The sequence below is a fragment of the Phaethon aethereus genome, assembly GCF_964289735.1.
Source record: "Phaethon aethereus genome assembly, chromosome: 2".
NCBI lineage: Eukaryota > Metazoa > Chordata > Aves > Phaethontiformes > Phaethontidae > Phaethon > Phaethon aethereus.
In genome coordinates this window covers 132,716,092-132,741,052 of record NC_138582.1, presented here as the reverse complement: position 1 = coordinate 132,741,052, position 24,961 = coordinate 132,716,092, and the positions used below count along the sequence as shown (strand labels likewise).

Genomic DNA, 24,961 nt, shown 5'->3' with positions numbered 1-24,961 from the left:
TGCTGCCAGACCTCAGCCTCTGCGCGGGGCGGGCTTCCCTAGCGGGACGGGTACCGTCATCTTCTTTTACATATATATATATATACACATTTTTATACAGGTATATATATGTTTTTGCTGAGTCTGGCTCAGCGCTGCCTTCCCCCTCCCCCGCCCCGACCCGGCCGTGCACCCTGGTTTTCCAGCTGTGCTGCCACATTGTCGCCGTCCAGCGCTGGAGGAGGCGTTTAACTCCCTTATGGGTGCCAGCGCTTGTCTGGGGCCTCCCTTGCCCTCCCTGGGGTTGTGGGTTGGGGTTTGGGGTTATTTCCGATGCGTTAGGTCATACTCGCCCCTGAACTTCCCCGTTCTGTACTTCCCCGTGAAACTTTCATTGCTTTTATTGAGTTGCATCGGGGAGTCTGGGAAATCCCAGATCTGTGAGGAAAAGGTGTGGGCATTAAATCACTCTTCGGGGTTTTGGACGAAAATATATGCAAAAAAAAAAAAAGAAAAAAAAATCGGGGGGATGTCCTGCTAGCGCTAGGCCCAGATTTTAATTTTTTTGGGTGTTGCTGTGCCATGGGAGGCTTGACTTTCATAGCAGACTGGAAGCAGCCGTGCGCGGCCAGGGTTTGCTCAGCGGAGGTTAAAGGTGGTGGGGTCAGAAGCGCCGCAGAGGCCGGGAGGGTCCGGTGCCACCCGTGCTCCTGTGGGATATCCACTGCCCGACACCTTGGGGTCAGGGGTGGCTTGTAATTCGGGGTGCGTGGATGGCGTCTTGCCTGGTGCAAACGTCTCTGTGGTTTGTTGAAACAGTTTGGAAACTTGATGGTCAGAGCAAAATAACCACGACCTTGACATTGCCAGGTGCAGGTTTTGCTGGGGAGTGTGGGCAGGGGGGCTGCCGTCCGGCTTGAATTTTTTTCAGAGAGGCTGGAACAGCTGCACCTCTCTGGTTACTCGGGCATTGTAGGAAAACAAAATTAAACAAAGAAAAAGCTGAAGGGCAAGCAAGTGATGGATTTCATGTGGCAGGGGGATGGCGGGGGAACGGTGACTGAGGCTGGATTTATTGGTGTGCTGGAAGATTGCTGCGGCTTTTCCCCTTTAGGCAATACGTGTTCTGAAAGGGGAATCAAAAATTGTCAGGTCTCAGTGAATAGGCATGGATTATTTTTTTTAATTATTTGTGAATGCTCTTGAATTATGGAGTGTGTGGCAGTAATAGGAGCCGTGCTTGGCTTTTCCATTTGGATTGCAGAGCTCAAGCAGTGTTATTAGTCCTTTCCCCATAATAAAAATGTCCATGGTTCAATCGATCTGAAGTTTTATGTGTTTGTTTCTCTTTGCATTGCTTAGGTGCTGGGGTGTATTTGGAACCCTTGTGCTTGCTTTCGTGCCGTGAAATTTGGGGAGTGAGTGTCTATGGGAACCAGTGCATGTGTACATGACTGACTGGTGTTCGGCATTGTAGCATTTGTGCCTGAGCGTGGATGTTGTAGGATCAGCTGGACTTATCTTCTGTTTTGGTGGTAGGATGAAGACTAAGAACCAGAAATATTCCAGTTCCATCAAAATGAATATTTTTTTTTTCTAGCCACTTTGAGACACACTTTCAACCAAATGACCCTTGATCTTCATGAAGAAGGGTGACACTTTTCAGACCTCAATCTAAGCGAATGCAGACTGAAGAAACCTCTTTTCTTTTTTAGTTGCCCCATCTGAAAACTAGATGAGTTTTTGTTCTCAAACAGTGATGGAGGGTTGAAGCATCTTTCTGGTTTCGTTGATGAAACTTGACTCTGTTAGTAAGTGGTGGTCAAGGTCACTCCATGCCTTTTCTTAGGTTGCAGAAAAGCCTGTCTGGTGTGTGTTTGAGAACTGTACATTTGCTGTTCTGCAAGCTAATTAGGCTTGCATGTGCTTTCTTTTGGCGTAGAATGAAGACTTCCTGCCCTGAAGCCATTAAGTTATAAAATTATGCAATGATGCAAAAAAACTATTGTGCTGGAATGTGGCATTTATCGTATCAGTAGCAGAGAGCTGGGGAGTGAGAGACAGGGGAGCCTCCTTTTGGGGATTATGGGAAGCAAGAGGGTTCAACAGGTCATCCAGAACAGTATTTCTGTCAGTATTCTGCTTTTCCTCTTGCTCCAGGTTAACTACTCTGGTGCTGCATTGTGTAAATGATACACGCAAAAAGTCGGGAAAATGTGTGTCATCTTTTGTGTATCGGTGTACGCCTGTGTTAGTAACACAGTGCTGATGTAAACATACACAGTAGGTATCTTACACCCTTTCCTCCTCATAATAAGGAACACACCTTTGTTTCACACAGAGATACGACATTCACCAAAGAATAAGCTTAAAACTATAGAAAAGGAGATCTGCTTTCCCTTCTTGCTGTGAAAGACGAGTTGGTGGAGTTTGTTGGTAATTGAGTCTCTTCTGGGAGTTTTGCATTTACAACGTCTTCTGCCATCGCCATTGTGTGAGGTCAAGTGCACATCAGCCTGGCTCTTGGGCAGGGAGATAGATCTCTATTGCAAATTGCATAGTTACTGACAGCAAGAACATTTCAGAAGTAGGAAACAAGCTTGGATTTCCGTGGGCAAAGGGCAAAGAAAGCACAGCATGATTGCCAGCAGCTGGAAGACAGATTAGCTTGCCTTACTGCTCAAACAAGTTATCTTGTTTTATAATAAATTCACTTGTTTGCTTTATATAGATTGGGATAAATTGAATCAGTGTTACTTGGCTTCTGCTTGGAGATAGGGTTTTTCCTCTGGTGTTGATCCTGCACTCATGTTGTGGTTTCTATATGCTGTGGTTCCAGCGCTGCCTCTGAAATCTCTGAGTTCAGAGAACTGAGATTTTAAGAGTTTTTCTCTCCCCTAATGCAGTGGCCACCAGATAGTGATTTCTCAATCTGATATTTTTGTTTAAGTTCAAATGAAGTGTGCCAACTTTGGATCAGATAGGTATGCACTCAGGTCTAGCCTATGAAAATCCACTTGGGATCTCGTGTTTGCAAAAAACATGTCCTGACATTGCTCTTGTCTATACTTCCCCCACTAAGTTGGTTAAAACCTTAAGGGAGCAGGGCACTTTGCAAGCAGAATTATCACTGACATATGAAGTGTGGTAACGCTTTTTCACTTGGGCAAATATATGACGCTTCTGCAAACTTCAAGTCATTAATCCTCAAAACCCAGAACTGGGCGACTTAAATCATGCAGACATGTAAACCGGCCTCAGCTGAGCCTACATTCACAAAGCGTGTAACTTGATCTTAAATTTAGGTTTCATCCTTTGCCAAAAATCTCCATCTACTGTTAGCATTGCATGTTAAAGGTTGTGGAGGCTAGGGACGGGCTTATAGCAAGGATAAAGGGAGTATAACTCTTATGCCGGTACTACTTATTGTAGGCAGCAATTGGGGTGACAAAAGTGTCACCCTAAACCTTCCCTATAGCTCCTCTGTCTGTTACGCTGCTGCTGCTGCCTGTGGTCCTGGCTGAGCATGAAGCGTTCTGGTGTGGACAGCATCACAGCTGGCTGCAGCGTCGTAGCAGGGCTGATGTCAAACGCAGGGATGCCGCTTGCCCGGGAGGGAGAGGAGAGAGCGGAGGTGAGCTGCGCGTGAAGGCTGCTCTTTGCCGTTTGGAAGCTGTCTCCCGCAGGACTCTGTGGCTGAACTCCAGCTGCAATTCATGCGCTTTGTTAAGCATACCTTCTGATTAATAAAAGAAATTTCTTTAGTCCTTGGAGATTACCTTGTAAAAATAATCTGTGATTTTGATTTCTCACCAGACTTACAGAATGAGTAAACTATCGCTTACCCACAGGGAAAGAGAGCGTGGAGTTGGGGAATACCTTCCTTCGCTGGTGTGTGTAAAAGCACGGCACTTGCAGTTGATTTTTCGGCTGAAGTTCAATTCGGTTCCGATCTTCAGCGTAAGGCACGCCTTACCTGGGATCACTGGCCACAGGCAGGATTGCTGCTGACTCTGGAAAAGGTGGTATGTATCCGCTCTTGGCTTGGGAATCAAAGGCAGCTTCGTCATTAGAAAGAAAAACGCTGACGGCCTCCACCGACTTTCCTGGTATTCTCTGTATGCTCCGTGAAACGGCTTTGATCGCTTTTCTTCAGAAAGCTAAGCTTTTCCTGGTCTTTAAATATCCACTTCCTTAATTGTACTGAGTAACTCTAACCCTAACTAATTCATCTTCCTCAAGGCATGACACCCTCACATTCACGCCATCACTAGTGACGTTGCATCATACCACATACCATAGTTCACTCTCCCCACCTTTCTGTCTGTAATCATCCACTCTCATTTTATTGTCACACTCTGAATTCTTTTCAGTTTATCCTGCAACGCCAAGAGCCAGCACCAAGCAGTAAATTTCAGCTTTCACGTAAAACTTTGTTACTCTTGTCTCTAATGATTTGGAATTCGTTAACAAACTTTGGGGGAGAGCTCAAGAAAATGTGAAAGAACATTAGTTTTTATAGCTTGAATCCGGGTGCATGCAATGCTGCTTAAAGTGAGTCTTTGTTCTGGGAGTTTAAGAAATCTGACCTTTTAGGATGGGGGACACATACATGTCCAGCTGATATCAACTCTGGAAATAACATCCTCTGTTTCCAGAGATGGAGGAATTAATGGAAAACTTCACTCTTAAATAAACATTTCGTTCTAAAAAGCTTTTGTTTATCATTTTTCCCCTTCTTTTTAGCCTCTGGGTATAGTCCAAGTTCTGATTGTATAAAATTAGAAGTCTGACTTTTGTGGAGGTGGACCTAGACAGCTGGGGTTTCTGTTGCCTTTAGGGCAGTGGTCTGCCCAGTATAACTGACTGTAGCTGCTCTTAGAGATCAGGTGTTGGTTTAGATGGATGACCGAGTCTCACCCAGTTCTGGCTACACTTTTCACTCAGGATGCTTCAGGGACTAGTTAGTTTGTTGAACTCCTAGGATTTTGCATAATTATGTTTGTGTGGTTTGACCTTCTTTCTCACGTCTCTCTTCCCTTCCTCCCTGTTTTTCTTCACGTGGCAATCTTGCTTTTGTCATACCTTTTTGGAATTGAGTAATGTGCTCGCAGCAGCAAAGTTTGTTGAGGCTTCGGGAATGGAAATCGGTGTCCCCTCTCTCCTCTGTAGGTGTCAGAGCAATGCTGCAGAGCCTACATGGTGCAGCGTTCCCTGCCAGGTATGCGGCAGTACCGGTGCCTCTGCATTCACTCCTCCTGCGCTGAAATAAATAAGTGATCATGGGGAATGGCTGGGTAGGACGGAAGCGAAAGGTGTGGCAGAATGATGATGAAGAGATACCACCATGTGGTATCGATATGTGTTTACATAAATTCATTGCGTCAGCTCAGACTGGCCTGATAACCACCCCAGGGGTCAGAAAGAGGAGCTGCTGGTTTGCTGGGGCTGGGAAGTATAAACAGAGGAGGGAAACTCCCGGGAGCTTTGAATGGCTTGAATTAGTGTGTCTGAGCTGTGGCTGGAATTATTGAACTTTTGCTTCCATCGCTCGCCATGATCCACTCTCTGCCCTTCATCCTTTCGCTGTCCCCCCCTTCAAAAGTGCCTGACTGCTGGTACATTGTGCTCTCTGTGCCTTGGCTGGTCACTGGCATAAAATTGCATCTGCAAACAAACCCAGTTGCCCTGTGATGGCAGGATGCTTTTTCAATGCTGCTAGCACTGCCCTAACAGTTGTGATTGAAATGAGGGTGGATTTTGTGGGACCCCTGCAAGAAAAATCGTTGGGAGCAAGTTGCTGTGTTAAAGCCAGTTTCAGCTGCTGCTTGCTTCATTTGCACCTCTGGTGTCCCTCAAACCAGCGCTTTAAAAAGTGATACCATTGTTGGAAGTGATAAATCTGCTAACTTCATTACCTTTAGGGGGTTTTGGTATTGATTCCTGCTGTTAATATGCACATAATCAGAGTAAGATTGCAATACGGGCATTTCTAGAAGCTGCTGTCTAGGTGAGAGGATAATAGCTCAGAGCAGTGGCATGAATTGTCACACACTCTTGTCTGCCCTTCTGCTGTCCCTCATGGATACCAGCGGGACTTTTATCCTGTCAACTGTTTCACTACAGAATTAAGGCTGAAGAATGTGTTCTAGTGCCTGGGATTGCCCTTCCCAAAATACTGGGTAGCCTTAGGAGGCTGTATGGAAAAAGCAGGCAGCAGTTTTGGGTGTAAATTGCTTATGTCAAGATAACCCTTTAACCGTATTACTTCTGCTCGTTGTACGAGAAAAAAGGGGGGAAGTTTCAGGTTTGGTCTGTGTAAGGTACTCTTTTGCTAAATGCTTTTCCTGCCTGGAATCCTTGTGGTGACGGGCGGCATGAAACACGCGGCCGCGTGAGCTGAACTTGGTCATGCGATCAGTTGTTAAGAACTGGCTTGTAAGATTTAGTGTGGGTGCCCAATAGTTGAGATTGCAAGCGCCCTGGGATCTTGAAAATGAGTGTTTTGTCCGCTTGTGACACGGAGATTTCCATAGCCTTAATTCCCCAGGGAAATCCTCCTCTGTTGGGCATTAGTGCATTAAGACCAGCAGGGATCCTTCTGGGCCAGTATGAAACGCTTGTGTTGAGTAGGTGAGGAGACACAGGGAGCTCGGTGCAGAAGTCAGGGTTTTTTTTCGGCACGGCCCATGGCAGCTCAGCAGTCTTCTTTCTAAGCTGGAAATACGATCTCTTGGCTCGGTCCTGCGTTTTGGCTGTTGGATGCACCCTCTGACTGGAAAATACGACATGGCTCATAACTGGAAGTCAGGTGTTTTGTGGCCGCAGTTGCGCGAGGAGAAGGTGCTGTGTTCTGGCCAACAGCTGCTTCGTGAAGAACTGGGAGCAGGCTGGGTTTTAGCGAAGGTGTGAACCTGATGGCATTCATAGACCTACATCAGCACTGGCAACTGGGGAAAGACATCTACTGGATTTTCTCCTGCTTTTTGCAAGACACCAGCACTGTCTTGGTCCTGTTTGAGCCGAATTTTCAGCAGCTCTTCTCCAGGTATCAGTCGTTGACACAGAGCTGGGCAGAAGCTGTTGTTCTTCTGCCCTTGGGTGCTGGGAGATAGTGGCAGGTGATGGTACGTTGAACACATGGCAGAGCTTACTTTGCTCGGGGTGGGGTGAAAAAGATGGCTATTGCTTGTTCTTGCGGTGAGATGTCTCTGACTGTCAGAGCAGCCGCTCTGGGACCGTCTCGCGCCCCTGCACAGAAAAGCAGGGATCTGCCTCTGCTCTGCCACCTGCGGCTTGGGTCTTGCACGTGATATTAACAGCAGGGATGTGATGGAGGCTTTAATTCCTGTTAGCCAGATGTTGCCGTAACGTGGAAATTTCAAAATTATCTCCTGTCTGTACTTAAAATCTGAATTAAGGTCAAAGAAGTCCAAGGACGATCTATTGCATAAGTTTTTATAAAGACTTATGTTGAAGCTCAAGAAATTAATACAAAGTATTACATAATTCTACTGGAAAGCAAGCAATAATAAAAACCTGGGGGTCTGGCCTTTGTGCCTTTTAGAAGTGCAACTGGAATTAGCATCTCTTAATTGCAGCTTGTTTTCCGGGTCATCAGTTTGATTCCTTGAGTGTGTAATTCTCCCAGATGGTTTGGCTTTGTGGATGTCTGACATGATCTACATGTCTTCAGATGTTTTTTTTTCTTCAGGCTTGGCATTTTAGAACGAATGCTGTCTGGAGTCTGAGTTGTGTAACATTAAAGTTTGAATTATGTCCAAATTTCAATTGTGTTATCAAGAAATGTCAAGTTTGCTCGGTGATAGCTGCATCCAGACTTCCTGAAGTGTATCGGTGGAAGTAGGCAGATCTTTCAGGCTGTGGAAACTTCTGGAGAAATACTGAATACCTAGCAGGCGCAGACTGCCTAAATGTCTGTTTCTGTAGTGGACAATGTCTGATCTTCCAGGTACTGCAGGTACTAACTTTAAGTTTCACAATACATGTTAGGACCTTAACCAGTGTCTGTGAAGTTGTCTGGAATCTCTTCGTTTTCTTCTATGGCTGAGACCTTAAGCTACTACTCCTTTTTCTTGTGCTTTGCATTTTATTGTCTTTTTTTTTATATGTGTCTTTCCCCAGCGAGGTCAATTTCTACTGTTAATAGCTCTGGGCTTCTCAAATGAGCTGTGGAAGTATGAGCTATATTTTGTCCTGCCTGTACACCACCAGTGTAGAAGGGCTTAGTATCTTCTTCAAAGTTGTGTTACTGCTTGCAGCAGTAAGACCTCAAATGGTTTAGCTTTAACTTTATATATCAGGTGAAGTCTGAATGCTCAGTTCCCAAAATTGCAATATTCCTAGGACAGTTTATGGGCAGAGAATAAAACTGAATAAACCCAAGACTTGTGCTCATGGAAGCGTCTGTCATTTTGCTGCTTTGTTTATTGTTGTGATTTGTTTTTTTTTTCCCCTCCACTCTTTGCTTGTCTGCAAATGTGAAGCTCCTGTAATTGAAGATTGTATCCCTGTTGCACTGCCCATGATTTGTCAGCCACCTGCTATTTTTAGCTGGTTGTTTAGGATAACCTTCCCATGGCTGCTGACTCAGCATCAGTGAGTACCAGGTGGTTAGTGCATCTTCTGACAGAACCTTGCTGTGATTTTTTTTTTTTTAAATTGGTTTCCTTTTACAAAAATGTATTTTTATTAGTGTAACAATTCTGTTCTGAAAATATATGCTCTCCTAGTTAACAATTGCCTATCACAGACTTTTTTTATACATATCTAATAAAGAAGAGTTACATTCTGCAAAGGAAGACAGATGACTGCTGCTTCCCCATCGAAATAAAGACCCAGAACTGAAAAACCCAACCAAACAAAAACCTCAATAAAATATATTGACTCATAACATATTTTTAACCAGCCTCCAAAGTGATGGAGGCAGAGTGCTTTGTATGTTGGCTAATTGATTGCACAGTCTTTGATTGATGGGATGCAATTTGGCTGAGCATCAACTGCAATTGTAAGCTGTAGGACCGTGGCTGAAATGATTCACGTGTAGCAGCAGGATCTCCAGACTGAATTAGAGGCTTGTATTGACTGTGGTGCTGTGCATTATTTAAAGGATTGGTTCTGTGCCATTGAGTGTCTGAAGCAATTAACTGCTGCTCTCTGCTGAACAATCATCTCCTTTTTTTGTGAGTTTTTCTGTATCAATAGTGACTTTTAGGATAGTTTCTTTATTTTGGTGGCCAGACAAATAAAAATCAGTCTTGCTGTTTTCTTTTTTTTTAATTCTCATTCTTGTGATTTTTTTTTCCCTTTATATAAAATAAGGAAGTATTGAGAAAACTTTGGCATTTATAATGCTTTTATATTCTTCTAGAAAATAACGGAAGAACTCTTGAAGAATGTTAAAAAGGATTTATGTTTAATTTGTTTTCCATCTACCCCCAATGTTCAGCAATCTATAGACCATGTTGGCCTGGATGCTGTGGTATTGCTTGTTTAACCCCCCCCCCCCCCCAAAACCAAACAAAAAACCCAACCAATAAAACCCACAAACCATACCATACTCCTACTATTAGCCTGTGGCTTTAGGGCTTTCTAACTTTAAACAGAGTTGGGCTTGGCTTCAGCAGTAGCCTAAGGAATGGGTCCCTAGCTGGTAAGGAGCAGCCATTCCCCCAACGTGGTACCCGTCCACGCCCAGCCTGGGTCCTGCAGCGCCATGCTGGGTGGCAGAGCCCCGGTGCAGGGCGCAGCAGAAGTGAAACCCCTCCACAAGAGTGCGTAGGAGCCGCGTGGCCCTCGTGGTCTTGTCAAAGTGTTTTGCCCAGAGGTGGTTTGCTGGCACAGTGCGGGGGCTTTGGTATCTCACTCCTTTGGTCCTGGCCGGGGAAGCTTGTTGCAGCTCAGTAATGAAAGCTGCTTTCCTCCAGTGACGTTGCTGCCTCATTTCTTCTTAAGTTAATGAGCTTGTAGTTTTTAATTAGACATAAATGACGGCCGTCACGTCTTGTTTGTTTGTATCTTTTCATAGTGCTGTAGTGCTTCCAAAAGGGGTAATTTATTTCTGAAGTCGGGCAGCAGCAAGGTGGGCAGAAGTATACCCAGAACTATTGGTTTTGGTCTAGCCTGGAGTTTTGGTTATTCGCTGGGAAGGTATCCAAAAGTCCAAGTCATTAATTCAAGACTACTTTTTATGTAGGCAGCACGGGAGTTTCAAGAGCTATTGAGAACTGCTTCATTGAAAGATGGTGTTCAGAAATCAAGACTCTGCCTCTGTCCCCCTCTTCCCTTGACTTTTAGGAGTTTCTTGCCCATTGCTTTTCAAGACAATTTGGCTAGTCCTCCCTGCAAGGGAGGAAGGCATGTAAGGCAAGACAGCTGGCTTTTGGAAAGAGTGAAGAGGTGGGGTGAAGAGTGGTGGAAGGAATTGTAAGGTGGTCAACTGAAAAGGTGGTTTTGGGAGAAAGAGTGAGTCAGTGACGCCGTGTTAGCAAAACTACTGAAAATTACATATGGCATCTCAGGAATATACTGCCATGGTCCAGCTGTCTGCAGAAAGGACATGTAGCTGTCTGCAAGCAGGGGATTTGGTGTACAACATCCAGGTCTGTCCACAAATATTACTACTTCAAAAGGTTTAATTTTCCAGGGGGAACTGAGAGTCTTCGGGACCTTATTTGCAGCGAGTCCCGAATGAGAGAGGTGGTGGAATTGCAGGGAGAGAAGTAACTGAGAAATGCAGTTTTGTTTTCCAGGCTGGCAGCCTCGATGGTTTCTTCTCTGTGGTGGCATCCTGTCCTATTATGACTCCCAGGAAGATGCCTGGAAGGGTTGTAAGGGAAGCATCCAAATGGCCGTGTGTGAAATTCAAGGTAACTAAGATACAGTAACACGCAGCTGCACGAAGTTTGTCCAATAATGTTGCATTCAAGATGAAATTTCAGCTCACAAGAGCTATTTGGTGGCTTGATTTCTTTGGCATGTATTTGTAGTAACTCAGTAACTTGATCTATATGCCAGTTTTTATTCTATAGTATTTTGAAAATGGTAAGAGAGCTGCAAGCCTCTAATATAATGGGTATTCTACATGCAGGTGGGTCACTGTTTTTCATGAGCCGTGGTGGAACATCACACAGCTTCAAGTGACTCTTGATAAGCACAAAGCTGAAGCTAGAAATATGAATATGAACTTCAGTGCTAGGTCTGCTCACTCATACGGGATTATTTGCCGCATCTTTGAGGTTCAGTTATGGACTAAAACCTGAAAGAGCAGCTTGCCATAAGAGGATGTCCTTTCCATGAAGACTCCCAGATGATATTGTATTGATCAGAAAACTGCCTTTCATAGCTTTTTGTCCCACAGCTGTACACATGGTGTCCTGTCTATTCCCTAACTCAGAAGTAATAAAATGGCAACTGGGGAAGTTTGGGGCTGTAGATTCCTCCTCTTTCATTACTGTTTGACCTGCCACCTAACATATCTGTTGGGATATTCACTTGGGCTGGGAGGAGCTGAGGAGTGATCTGAAATCTATGTTGCTTCCAGTTCATCCTGCAGATAACACACGAATGGACCTGATCATCCCAGGGGAGCAATACTTCTATCTGAAGGCAAGAAACGCAGTTGAAAGGCAAAAGTGGCTGGTTGCGCTAGGAACTGCCAAAGCCTGTCTAACTGACAGCAGGACACAGAAGGAAAAAGGCAAGAACACCCTTTTGCTCACACATAATATTTGCTTTTTATTTCCTTATCCTTGCCCTGGTAGATGTATACACAAAGATGACAAAATCCATACCTGAACTCTGTGTGCAACCTGTACTTCAGGTCTCTGGTGGTGCTAAAAGCCAAGCCATGTGGGAACTCTAGCTAGAAATCTCAGATGTTAACTCTCAGTGCAGGGATTTGAAAACTTTGGCTTTTCCTTAAAATATATTACATATAAAACATTTGAAGACCATGTGCTGATGGGTTCTGTAAGTACAAGGAGTGAGTAGCTCCTGGCTGTGGGTCACTGCGTTACAGACTGTGCATGAAGGTAAGACCCCCACGTTGTGCAGCTGTCTTGCTATGATGACCCAGCCTCTCATACAAGTGTCTCCTGAGCTTTGTTGTTCCTCAGACCCTTTCCTTCCATGTTCTAACTGGGCTGTCTTGTGCACTTCAAGAATCCCTTGGCAATTAAAATAAAGGTTTGCAATTGATTTTAAATGTGCTGATATTTGGACACTGAAATATGATCACGGTCAGGCTATGAAAATTAATTCATTTACCTCTTTGCTTTCACCAACAATCTCACTTTCACCTCAGTGAAAACCCCTCTTGCTTACAAGTGTGGTGTTAGTCATGAGTCAGTGTGAGACCTCATGCTTTAATCTTGTGTAACGTCAGCACAATTACTATGCAGAAGACAGGAAAAAAGCAAATTATTGTTAATATATCAGTGATCCTGAGCAAATGCAGGGGGTGTGGGTACTTCTTTTCCCTGAGGTGAGGAATTGCTTCTCCTCTTAGCCTTATGTGCATCTTCACCAGGCTTTGCATCTACCGGTTCAAATGGAGTCAGAACTGAGCAGAAGCAGCTATTGTAGCGTCCTACACAAAGTGGGGATCTGATGTGCAGTGCCTAGAATCAGAACAAAGTTATATCTATAAACTAACATAAAGTAGCACAGGGTGAAAAGCTACTGATGTATTTGCAGGATTAAACCATGTTAGTCTTATAAACAGACAAATTAATTTATGTTGTTATTCTGGGACTCTAATGTCAAAAAATTACGTCTGAAAAATCTCAGATTGACTGTTAGTCATATCTGGATTAGTCTGCTCAGTTCCGCACTCTCCAGTACAAGAAACATATGGACATACTGGAGTGAGTCCAGCAAAGGGCCACTAAGGTGATGAAAGGGAATATCTGATGGCAGAGCATAAAAGAGATGGAGCCAGACTCTTCTCAGTGAACGGACAAGAGGAAATGGGCATCAATTTAAATACAAGCAAATCCATTGAGACAGAAGCAAAAATGTTTATATTGTGAGGATGAGGGAGCATTGAAAAAGGTTGCACAGAGAGGCTGCAGAGTCTCCATCCTTGGCCATGTTCAAAACCTGACTAGACATGGCCCTGAGCAATGAGCTCTGGATGACCCTGCTTTGAACAAGGGAGTAGGACTAGCTGGTCTCCAGAGGTCCCTTCCAACCTCAACCATTCTATGATTCAAGGATATATATTAAATTAATCCCTTCGTGTTGGACAGGATATGTCTTTTCTCTCCAGTGTTTTCTATCCAGAACCCTGATCTTTTAATTGAGTGTAGTTGTTTGTACCTTAAACTACTTAGTGAAAACAAAAAATATGGTATGTAGGGGTTTCATGCTATTTAAAAGGCCCATTAAGATCAGATGTTGTGTGCTTGCTTTTTCTCTGTGTCGTAAGTCTAGGAACATACTGTTCCTGTCTATGATGGCAAATAATGAAACGGTAGTTTACCTGTCAGGAGCATAATTTATGGCCAGTCCAGCTCATCTTTTTGAGCTGATGGAAAATGTTTTGAAATAAGGAAGTATTGATTGAATTAGATTGTGTAATACTATTTCAGCAACTTTCCAAAATCATATACTGCAAGATGGGTACAATAAATTTAACTCTTCTTTTTCTTCGCTTTTAGAGTTCACTGAAAACACAGAAGCCTTGAAGACTAAAATGTCTGAACTTAGACTGTACTGTAACCTCCTTGTTCAGCAAGTGCATAAGACGAAGGAAGCCAGCATTTCTGGTGTATCAGAACCAGAGGTACGGCTCTATTTTTCATGTAGACTACATCTGTAAAGTCTTGAGCATTGTGAACTGTTCTGGTTAGCCAATGTGGTATTCACTTACAGTTACTTTATATTGCACCCTCTTTCTGCAGAGAACCTGTGGGAAATAATGTACCCACACAACAGTTCTTGTTCAAAAGGAGTAATACAGTATTGTTGCAAATAACTTTCCCTATGTTGGGGTAGAAAGCAGTGAGATGAGATGATATCTACGATCTAGATAATAACATCTCTGTAGATGATCTTGTGTGTATAGTGGATCAAAAAAGTAAAATTTTTTTAATAAAAAGATAACTTGCAAGAAGCACATATTTGTCTGTCCCCGAGTCATTAATATCCTGCTCAGCAAAACACTTCTGTTCTCAACCAAAACCCTTAAAAGGTCAAGAGGCAATGCAGACCACAAAAAAAGCAAAATTGCTAGAAAGAACTACCTGATTAGCCTCACTTCAGTTTAAGTTTCAAACTTTGCAAATCTTCCTGACCAAAGAAGCCTCATTTAAGAGGGGTCTCGTAATGACAGTGATCCGCCTCTTGCTTTGAGAGAAAAACATGTGATGTCACCTTGCTAGAGAAGCTGGTGTGGAGTTCCAGGATGCCTCCCGCTGGAGAGATGGGTCCTCAGGTGCAGGACAGGCAGGGAAAACACCTGAAGGTTAATCATTTGCATGTCCAAACTATCTCTGTAAAGATACCTGATAAACTGTTTATGGTGAATTAACTGGCAGTGCAGAAGCATGATGTGGTGTATAAATGACTGAAAGGCACTGTTAGAATGTGCAGCTCACAGGTGTTGACAACAAAAAAGTAATGTGGTGTTTTTCCAGCTTGTAGTTCTCGTTTCTGGGGGAAAACTGGCTTTCCCTCATCTCAATGGTATTTAACTGGGAAGATACATTGCTAAAAGCATTTCAGCATCAATAACTGCACTTTGCAGAGATGAAGTGTATTGTGGCAATGTGATACTTCATTCTGCCTGTTTTTCAATTGCAGTCATTATTTGTTCATGAGATTTTTGAAATTATTGTCTACAGAACATGCTGTATCTATTTAATTTGCTTACTTTTAATTTCTCCTGTCAGTGGTGTATTCTGGAATGCCATTGTTGAACACATGATGGCTTAGTATTTAATACACTTTTAACACTACTAACTACTTGTTAACACTACTAACTAACTTTTAACTACTAACAGAGATAAGTAACTAAGAGGCATTGCTTTTAAAATGCAAGCATACTGAGCTTGTTGTAGTGAGATGCTCACAAGAGTGGTAATGCTGTGAGGGAACATAGCCCCAGTAATATGTGATGCCAGTTCTCTGAGCAGTTAACGCATTGCGTTTTAATTCATGTTAAACAGAAATCATGACTGTAGCAGCTGTGGGCTTTGTAGGCATTAGTTACTCTGAATTGATCTGTGGTGAGTCCATTTCTTCTGAACTGGTTTCTTCCCACAGAGCGAGATTGATATGGGAGCTCTGTTGAAATCAACCTGTGACACCTTCCTGAAGACGCTTGAAGAATGTATGCAGATTGCAAATACTGCCTTCACTTCTGAGTTACTGCATCAGACCCCGCCAGGATCCCCACACTTAGCAGTTCTCAGGACGAGCAAGGTAGTGGCCACTATCCTCTTCTCTCAGTCTTGGCGTGGATGCTAAGGAGCCTTTTTGTAAAGCAGCATTTGTAGGAGTAGGGAATACATTTTTACCCATATTATAGCTAATAGTCTTCCACTGGACATACTCTGCTATTTCTTGTGGTTTGCAAGTGAGGTAGGGCCATTTTTTCATAAGCAGCGACTAATCTCTTAACTTCTAATGATAAGTGAAAGTTATTAGTATTAACTTTCAGGGCCTGCTCCAGCCGCAGACAAAATAACTTCGGCTGTATGGCAAGTTGGTCCATTGTGGGAGCTCCTAGCAATTATTACTCTTCTAAGCTACTGCAGCGTTGGACCTATGGTAATACACCAGCAGGAGTGATGAGCTTATCTTTTTAATGACAAGGGCACTTTCTTGAATCCTGGATCCACAACTACATAAGTGAAACTGGAGCATCTCTCGCAAACAGCAGATGAAGGTGTATGTAGGAAGGTAGATGTGTCACTGCATCTGGGAAGTGAGATTACTTCATTATACCTGGTATCTGACCTCATGTTTCTTCTGTTTTTCCATAATTTTTTTCTTAAGTGAAGAAAACATCATTGCAAAGAAAACTCACTGCCTTGTTTCTTTTCCATATGCTGTATGGTGTCTCACTTGGCACTTGCTAGCTAGCTTCTGAAAGAAGTCACCTGGTTTTCGTTTTTTTTCTTTTCAATATTTTAATGATGTAATAATGTAGCATCTTTTTCATGTTTGTCTGTTAACTGCCTCCAGGACAAAGAATTAGTGAGCATATGCTTAGCTTTTCAGCTTTTTTGCTGACTCCAACCTGTGTTTAATAAAATATGAAGTTTGAGAAGCATGATACAGTCTTGTTGCTTTAAAGAATATTCTCCCTCCCCACTTATCTTACAGATCAAGCACTCTGTCTTGTCCAGTCACACCTCAACAGAAAGGTAAAATAAAAGTCTTTACTGTCAATCTCTTTCTACTCTGTTTTTGGTAGTGTCTGTTCTTTCCGTATTTTTACTCTAATATTACTAGTACTGGATGGAGGCAGAATTTTACATCTCTGAGCTGCATACTTGGAAGCAGACGCAACAAAAGGGAGCTGGCTCACCCCACTTCTTGTGTGTGACTTCTATCTATGTCTCTTCTTTATCAGCCTTTTCCCTTTTATTTTTCTCAGCCATCCACTTGATGACTTACTGGTTAGTCACCAGCCAGCTCTCTCCCACTTCAGTGCTCTTTCCTGCATCTTAGGTTCCACTCCATAAGCTCATAAAATCGTTGATGGAGAGCAGGCTATGATTTGTGGAGTAGGTGGCAGGGTATACATTTTGAAATACTAATGAGGGGATATTCTTTTAGCTACGATACCTGTCTGTGATTTTCTTTTTTGTAGTTGATTGTATTTTTTTGATCATGTCTCTTTTTAGTAAAGGTCATTGTAAATATATTCAAACTCTGTAAACTGACGTTGAATCATTAATCCTACTTGTTGCCAAGAGCTGCCTGGTTCCTTTTTACCACTTTAGAGAAGTTCTTTTGCTCAGAGCAGCCTGTGACAGCCTATAATTTCTGTCAGCTATTTTTCTGTTACTGCTATTTGTGTGTTTTCACAGGAAGAAGCTTACCAAGCAATGTTTTATCCACTAACCATTATTCTTTCCCTTTCTTCAGGCAGATGGAATTGAACCCCTGTGAAAATGGCTCTGTAAAAGCAGAAATTAACCATCAAGAGCAAAGCCTCATTAAAAGTCTGGAATGTTTAAACCTGGAAACAAATGAGGGGAGCAGCGATGTTTCTGTTGAAGATCACATAGCAGAGCATTTGGCAGGTAAATACATGCACTGTTTTTTATCCAGAATCGTTACTCTCTAAGTGTAAATGGAGGGAGTTGTAGACTGCCTGTGAGAGTGCTGATACCTCGCTTCCCAGGAGAGGGAATGTCAGCGTATTTTAGTCTGATATCTGCCTGCTGTCAAGTCTTCCCAGCGTAGCTCCTGCCCTTGTTGATAGATAACTTGGAACTGAAGGGGAAGGAAATTAAAAATTCTTTTTTGGACATGTGGAGGTGCCTCTAGATGTTGATTGACATGCGTAACAATACAGCCTGGCAGAGCTTGGGCTTTTCTTGCGCTGTGGACAGACGTGTTATTCCCAGAGGCCCTCCACTGGGAATGCCGGCACCTCTGCTAGTATGTAGGGCTGCACTGTCAGAAAGGGGGCATTGAAGCTTTGTGTGCCTGTCTCTGAGGGATTGACCTTGTAGTTGCTTTTGATTGCTCTGACAAATCTTTACAGAAAATTAACCCTTTTTCTGCAACTAAGAGTATACTAGAAAGCACCTTATTTCTTCCACTGCCTTAGTAATAGCATGAAACTTAGATTTGTGTGTGACTTCAGTAAAACACTGTTGAACTAATTCAGTATAAAATTCCATCCAACATAGCTATATTGTTAAGGGCTGCTGAACTTAAATTTAGTGTAAGTCTATACAAGTAACTGAAGATTTCTGTTTGTTCTGTTGAACGGACTGTATCGTTCTTGAACAGTAGGTTTCTCTGCCTGGCCATTATTCCAAAACATACGTATGCAGTCAGTGAATCAGCTGAAATTTTTAAGCCCAAATTAATGAACATCGTGATTTTACTCTTACATGGGTTCTCTTTGGAATTTTTCCCATTTCTGTAACTGGTGTTGTGTAGTGTGGTAAGTCACTGCAGAATAACATGCATGAGTCACCATTTAGTGTAGTACCTCAAGAATACAGTGCTAAAACAAGGACATGAAACTAATTCCAGTCAGGTTGTTGGTATCATTTAGCTACTGACGTTGTTCCTGTACAAAAAAAGAGAAAAGCCTACCCCCTCTTGGGTACACACATCTGAGTTGCAGAGTTTTGCTGGCAATATGGGGTGGGCCAGGATGTGCAGTGCCATCCGTCTGGGATGGGCTGACCCAGCCAGCCTGGGGCTCCATCTCGCTGATGGCTGTATTTGGGTGCTTCCTGTGAGCCCAGGAGCTCTGCCCTGTCTCAGGTACTCTTCCCTCCCTCTCCCCTCTATTAAAGCAGTCAATCTTTAAAAACACTCAAGCATTTAAGTCCTGTAAGAAATTTCTCTTTGTCATTTAGTGCTTACAGTTTTTGAGTTTGAAGTTTCAGAGGACCCCAGGCTTTATGCATGGCACTCCTGTGGAGTCACTGTGGACTCGGGCTGTTTATCTACTCACCAGCCCATGTGTTTTGATGAAGGACAGATCAGCGACATCCCTCAAACTCTAGTTCCTTAGCAGAGTCACTTTGCTTGTGAGTAAGGCATGGTCAGTGATGGCTGAAGCCATTTTTTTCTGCCCTGAGGAGCACGGTTAAAGTCTCGTTGTTGTTACCAGGTGCAAGTGATTTTTTTTCACCCAGCACCAGGCTTATTTAGTGGTTCTGCAAGTAATAGGGAAAGCTGCAAGTTTGTTTTCAGGCTTTGCTCAGAGGAAGATAGTTCCTTGCAGTTGGATCCCTTCAGCCAGAAGTTCGGTTCCACTTCAGGTCTGTGTATCCTCACTGGCCTTGAGAGACCTGATCCTGGAGACCTGTTCCCTGAGGAATTTTGGATGTCAGTGTGACGATGTGGCAGCAAAACATGCTGTGGCCGTGGCCTGTGTGCTGCAGATGCTGTGAATGTATCACCTTTGCATCTTGACTTGTTCTCTGCACTTCTCCAGGAGGTCAGAAGGTCTTACCATGCATGGGATGTGACCTTTCTTTGGGACTTTATCTTCTTCCAGAGGTGCTCGTGTAGTGCTCTGTTTATTTGAAACAAATTTGACCCCAAAGCTGAAATAAAACAGACCACAGTGAGGAAGAGGCAACTGAATCTTCTTCTGGGAAACTTTAAAGATACTCATACAAATCGGGGACAACATAGCAGCCTTTGATGTCGTAGAATCATAGAATAATTAAGGTTGGAAAACACCTCCAAGATGAAGTCCACCTGTCAATCCAACACCACCATGCCCACTAAACCATGTCCCAAAGTGCCACATGTACACGTTTTTTAAACATCTCCAATGATGTTTAAAATTTTAAACTTTACCACTTCCCTGGGCAGCCTGTTCCAATGCTTGACCACTCCCTCAGTAAAGAAATTTTTCCCAATATCCAATCTAAACCTCCCCTGGTGCCACCTGAGGCCGTTTCCTCTTGTCCTATCACCAGTTACTTGGGAGAAGAGACCAACACTCACCTCACTACAACCTCCTTTCAGGTAGTTGTAGAGAGTGATAAGGTCTCCCCTCAGCCTCTTCTTCTCCAGACTCAACAACCCCAGTTCCCTCAGCCGCTCCTCGTAAGACTTGTTCTCCAGACCCCTCACCAGCTTCCTTGCCCTTCTCTGGATACGCTCCAGCACCTCAACGTCCTTCTTGTAGTGAGGGGCCCAAAACTGAACACCATGTTTGAAGTGTGGCCTCACCAGTGCCAAGTACAGGGGCACAATCACTTCCCTACTCCTGCTGGCCACACTATTTCTGATACAGGCCAGGATGCTGTTGGTTTTCTTGGCCACCTGGGCACACTGCTGGCTCATATTCACCTGGCTGTCAGCCAGCACCCCCAGGTCCTTTTCTGTCGAGCAGCTCTCCAGCCTGTAGCGTTGCATGGGGTTGTTGTGGCTGAAGTGCAGGACCCAGCACTTGGCCTTGTTAAACCTCATGCAGTTGACCTCGGCCCAATGATCCAGCCTGTCCAGATCCCTCTGTAGAGCCTTCCTGCCCTTCAGCAGATCAACACTCCCACCCAACTTGGTGTCATCTGCAAACTTAACTGAGGGAGCACTCGATCCCTTCATCCAGATCATTGATAAAGATGTTAAACAAGACCAGCCCCAAAACCGAGCCCTGGGGAACACCGCTTGTGACCGGACGCCAACTGGATTTAACTCTGTTCACCACAACTCTCTGGGCTCGGCCATCCCCTGGTTGTCCTGCACGTGCCTTGTGAGCACCTTCAAGATGAACTGCTCCATGATCTTCCCCAGTACTGAGGTCAGGCTGACAGGCCTGTAGCTCCCCAGCAGTTCCACTGCCATGTATACATAGCAGTACGCATCTAAGAAGCCAGTTTACTTAGCAGAAGGAGCAAACAAGTTACTGTTATTCTTTTGTGTTTGAAGATGCGCTGTGCCACTTTTATCAGCACTGGTGAAGTTACAGCATGTGAGAAGTAATCTTTCTTTCAAGGAGATGAGTCTGCTCCCTGCTGTACCCAATCACTTCTTCAACGCTCTTCTCTCATATCGCTGTCCTCGCTGAGGATGTGTGGGTTCACCTGCAGTGGAGCCTGGTGCTTGGTCGGTCTGATTAAAAGAAATGGGGAGGGGACTGGTGGAATTGTGGTGAGAGTCATGGTATTGGCAGGGAAAGCTTTTAAATCTGTATGATCCAGATGTCCAAGTGCCTTCCTTCAAATAGGACCTGTCTTAAGGAACAGGAATAACAATATGGGTGCGTGGCTGTTTTCTTTTTCTATTTGTGTTTTTCTTGTGTTTCCTATAAATGTAAGGCATTAAAGAAGATGGAGAGAACAAGCTGCAAGCTGTAGAAAGCTTTGGTGCCCACAAGCTGCTGCAGTCGGAAACAAATTCTTTAAGTGGATTGACTCTGTGTGAGGAGGACAGGAATGAAAATGATTCTCCTACCTTCTTCAGTGTCATGAGCAATAGGTAGTATATGTTGCAGATGTAAATTAGAAGGATTATTGAAATTTTTAGCCCTTAATTGACTCATTTCTAAGTCTGTTCTGTCTGTAAAGCTGTATTTGCTGAGATTATTTAACAAGACTGCATACAGTACAGTAATTGAAGAAGATACCCTTTGTAGAATTGGCTGTACAGAGTGGAGTGGGAGGTTTTTTCCTTGGTTATAATTACTTGCTTGCACACCACCAAATGTGTATTTTCTGCAGTCATTTACTTTAACCTAGTGAAACAAAAGCCATGTTGGTGGTTCCATGTCTATAAATTTTACCTCTATGCAAGTGGAGTGGGTGTGAAATGTAATTTTGTCTTTCAGAAGTTGCACAAAATGAGTTGTTAAGGTAACAATCTTTTCTGCTTGTCCTGCACGCTAGGTTCAGTGATATTGAACTTCGGGAGGAGGAGGGCATACCAACAGAAGAATTTCTGGAGTCATGTTATGCAATTGTGCCCGTTCTGGGTAAGCAGCTCGCTCTTGTGGGTGCGTCTAACTCTTTTTGACTGCTGCCAAGCTGTGAAAAAAGGTGGAGCAGTTGGTTTGGAGAACTCGTTTCTTTGCTAAAGTGGTATAGAAATAGTTCCTATCAGCAGAATCAATTTGATTGGTACCAGAAGATGTTTCTTACTCTTTTGCTTTGTAGAGGATCCACTCTTGTTTAGGTGGGACCCATGTATAAGCTGTCTGGAAATCTATGGGTATATCTGGAACAGCAGCTTCTTGCCCTCAAAAGAACAGCGTGGAATGCCTTGCATGTCAGCTGTATCAGACAGTACACCATCAGCTGTACTGGCTATTGCTAATACTTGTTTTTTTCCAAAGACTTCTGTCTCCAGCCTGCTTGGTCCCTGAATCTAACAGTAGATGTGAAGACCCTGTAAGCATGCACCCATTTGAAGACTTCCAAATTGTAGGTCGCTGTATTTTAACACTTGTACCAACTGGAATGGTACAAGTTCTACACCAAAGGCAGACTTTGGTTTATGTCATTCATTTAGTATTCTTCTGTCATTTAGAAGGTTGGTTAACAGAGTAAATGAAATTAATTGTTACTAAGATATAAAGACTGGAAAAAGACACAATTTTAAAATATGGCTGCTTTTTTTTTTTTCCTAGACAAGCTGGGACCAACTGTTTTTGCTCCTGTTAAAATGGATTTTGTAGGTAACATCAAGGTAATGGCTTATTTCAAACACCGATTTAATTATTTTTTTATTTTTAATCTATTTTAGGTACTAAAGCTCAAGAATCCTTGTTGTAGGAGTCAATACTGGAAGGCTATTTAATATTTGATAATGTTACCATCTGTCAGATCAGAATGCCGAAATGCCCCTAATTCTGTTCTTACAGTACATGCTGTGTTTAATAGATCCAACCGTTGTGCATAAACTTGTAACAGCTGTTTCACGTGGCAGTCAATCAAGTATTTTATATCTAATGAATATGACTTTGATTCTGAGCTGAATAGGTTGTAAGTCATGATGCGGCGGTACCAATATTGACTTTAGACTGTAAAATAAACTGGGGACACACACAAGACACTTTCCTCAAAGAACTAGGGGCAAATTAGTGTGTTAAGAAGGAGCTTCACAGCAGGTTGGGACAGACCCTGCAGCTTCAGTTCTTGTTCCGACAGTCCTTCCAGCTCCAAGTCTGAAAAAGTTTGAAGTGCTACTTGTGAGACGAGATGTATTCATAGTGAAACTTTTCATAGCTTTTCTTTCAAGGAAAAAGAAGAAAAGCAAGACATATCTCCTGAGTATATGATAAGGAACATTGCATACGTTCAGATTTGTTTCGTGCAAAGTAAGGCAGATATGTACTTATCTTGCTGAAGGTAGCCATTGAAAGACTGAAAATAGCAAGGGTGAAGACTATTATTTAAATTTAAAAAATTGAGTATGTATGTTAAGTGATAGGCAGCTGCTCCTTTAATGTAGAAGATGACTCTGTTTAACTGCCTCGTAGATTTTCCCCTTTATTTTTGTGAATAGTTGTGTATAACAAATTTTGGAATAAATTAAAAAACTTAAGCATGCCAATGACTGCTAAGTGTAATTGAGAATTTGCAGCTTCGCAGTTGTCAGAAGGTAATCTTGCTTGTACTTGAAGGTTGGGGCAAATGGGACTTTGCTTGGAGAGCAGGTTGGTTTAACTCCATTCCACTGGTGTCAAGGATGCCATGTGAACCTAAAGCATTTTGTCAGACGGAAATGGTAGGTTTCATGTAGAGCTTTGACTGAGATGCTTTTTTTTGGTTGCGTTAGCCAGATATCTGCCTGGGGTTGTGCCCTGGGAAGGTGTGCCCAGCGTGGCAGGCCAGCCATGCCATGGGGAGTGTGATGTGGTTGGGGATCTGTGATATCCCTTTGCAGGGAAGAGTCCTGGTAGATGGGTGGTATTTATAGGACAGGCCACTGTTTGGTCTTAAAAGCCTAAAGCTTTGCCTCTTGTTTTTTCTCCAGAAAATAAACCAGAAATTTATAACCAACAAAGAAGAGTTTGATACCCTTCAGAAGATAGTGCTCCATGAAGTGAATGCCGGTGTAGCACAAGTTAGAAACTCTGCTACGGAGGCTCTCCTGTGGCTAAAAAGGTAACGGCCTCGTATCTACTTACACTGCGAACTGCTAAGGTGGAGTGAGGGGCCTTTCACCAGTGCAAGCTTCTGTACATGGAGCAAACTGGTTACTTTCCACAGGCTCCATCAAGCAGAATTGGCTAGGTTCAAAAATAATGTGTTGTCTGTGGTTGCATCACTGTAACTTTGCCAAACAGCCTGAAAAAGTGATCGCAGGCAACCTTTTTTCCCATAAAAGTGAAGTTACAGTGAGTGACTGATCCTGTTGGGCCAGAACATCAGGCAGATGATTTCAGGCTGCAGCAGAAACGTTTTAGTGAAGTTGTTTTTCCTTGGGTTAGGAGAGAGGCTGGAGGAGGTGGCTGCATTTTTTTTTTAATTCAGATTGAAAATGGTGCCTTAATTCTGAGTTTATTGCACTTCTGAGTTGTATTGCAACTTTGGGGGCTTTGTTTTAAACGTGGTTTCTTTTTATTTCGTGGATTTGTCCTGACAGAGGCTTGAAGTTCTTGAAAGGGTTTTTGACAGAAGTGAAGAATGGGGAAAAGAATATCCAAATAGCTCTGAGTAAGTGCCAATTGCTTTATTCTTCATGTGCTTCTGAATTTACGTATTTGACTATTTTCCTCCTCATTTAGAACCCCTGTTTTCTTCAGTGACTAATGATGCAAGTAATCTCCAAGACATAACTTTTTTGAAAATCGCAGTTTCTGAAAATGGCAGTTTTCAGGCAAATCACTAGATAACTGGTCAATGTTGATTTAATAGCAGATGAAGATTGCTTTAATTAGCATACTTTTGGCAGGGGAGACAGTCATATCTTAGGGAAGAAAGTGCTTTGTCTCATTCCATTTTCTCTACTGGTTTGCAGCAAGAGTGCTCCCAAATTTATAGTTGCTGTTGTTTTTTTTTTTTTTTTTAGTTCCTTGTGAGATTAGCTGTGACTCTTTGAAATCACCTCTCAGGACATGGTTTAGTGGGCTTGGTGGTGTTGGGTTGAAGGTTGGACTTGATCTTAAAGGTCTTTTCCAACCTTAATGATTCTGTAATTCTGTGATTCTTTGCCAGTATGGCTGTGAATTGCCTGTATCAGTTAGAAAGAAGTTTGTAGCAGAAAAGGAATTTTTTTCAAGTAAACAGTTTCTGACACGTAGTCAGGCTAGTGCCCACAGCATGTATAAAATAAAACACAAACCGCTCTTAAGACGTGA

At 43.1% G+C, this 24,961-nt stretch overlaps 1 protein-coding gene across 1 annotated transcript in view; it reads left to right on the top strand.

The window, feature by feature from the left end:
* The window catches only part of PLEKHA8 (pleckstrin homology domain containing A8), a gene marked incomplete at its 5' end in the record, with an annotated part of 28,360 nt that overhangs the window by 46 nt on the left and 3,353 nt on the right, over nucleotides 1–24,961 (top strand). Inside the window, 11 exons of the mRNA XM_081996911.1 lie at nucleotides 10,752–10,868; nucleotides 11,543–11,698; nucleotides 13,662–13,786; nucleotides 15,268–15,426; nucleotides 16,333–16,373; nucleotides 17,101–17,258; nucleotides 20,979–21,138; nucleotides 21,546–21,631; nucleotides 22,286–22,344; nucleotides 23,635–23,765; nucleotides 24,247–24,317. Of these exons, the coding sequence (XP_081853037.1) occupies nucleotides 10,752–10,868; nucleotides 11,543–11,698; nucleotides 13,662–13,786; nucleotides 15,268–15,426; nucleotides 16,333–16,373; nucleotides 17,101–17,258; nucleotides 20,979–21,138; nucleotides 21,546–21,631; nucleotides 22,286–22,344; nucleotides 23,635–23,765; nucleotides 24,247–24,317 (1,263 nt within the window). The remainder of the gene's footprint in view (nucleotides 1–10,751; nucleotides 10,869–11,542; nucleotides 11,699–13,661; nucleotides 13,787–15,267; nucleotides 15,427–16,332; nucleotides 16,374–17,100; nucleotides 17,259–20,978; nucleotides 21,139–21,545; nucleotides 21,632–22,285; nucleotides 22,345–23,634; nucleotides 23,766–24,246; nucleotides 24,318–24,961) is intronic.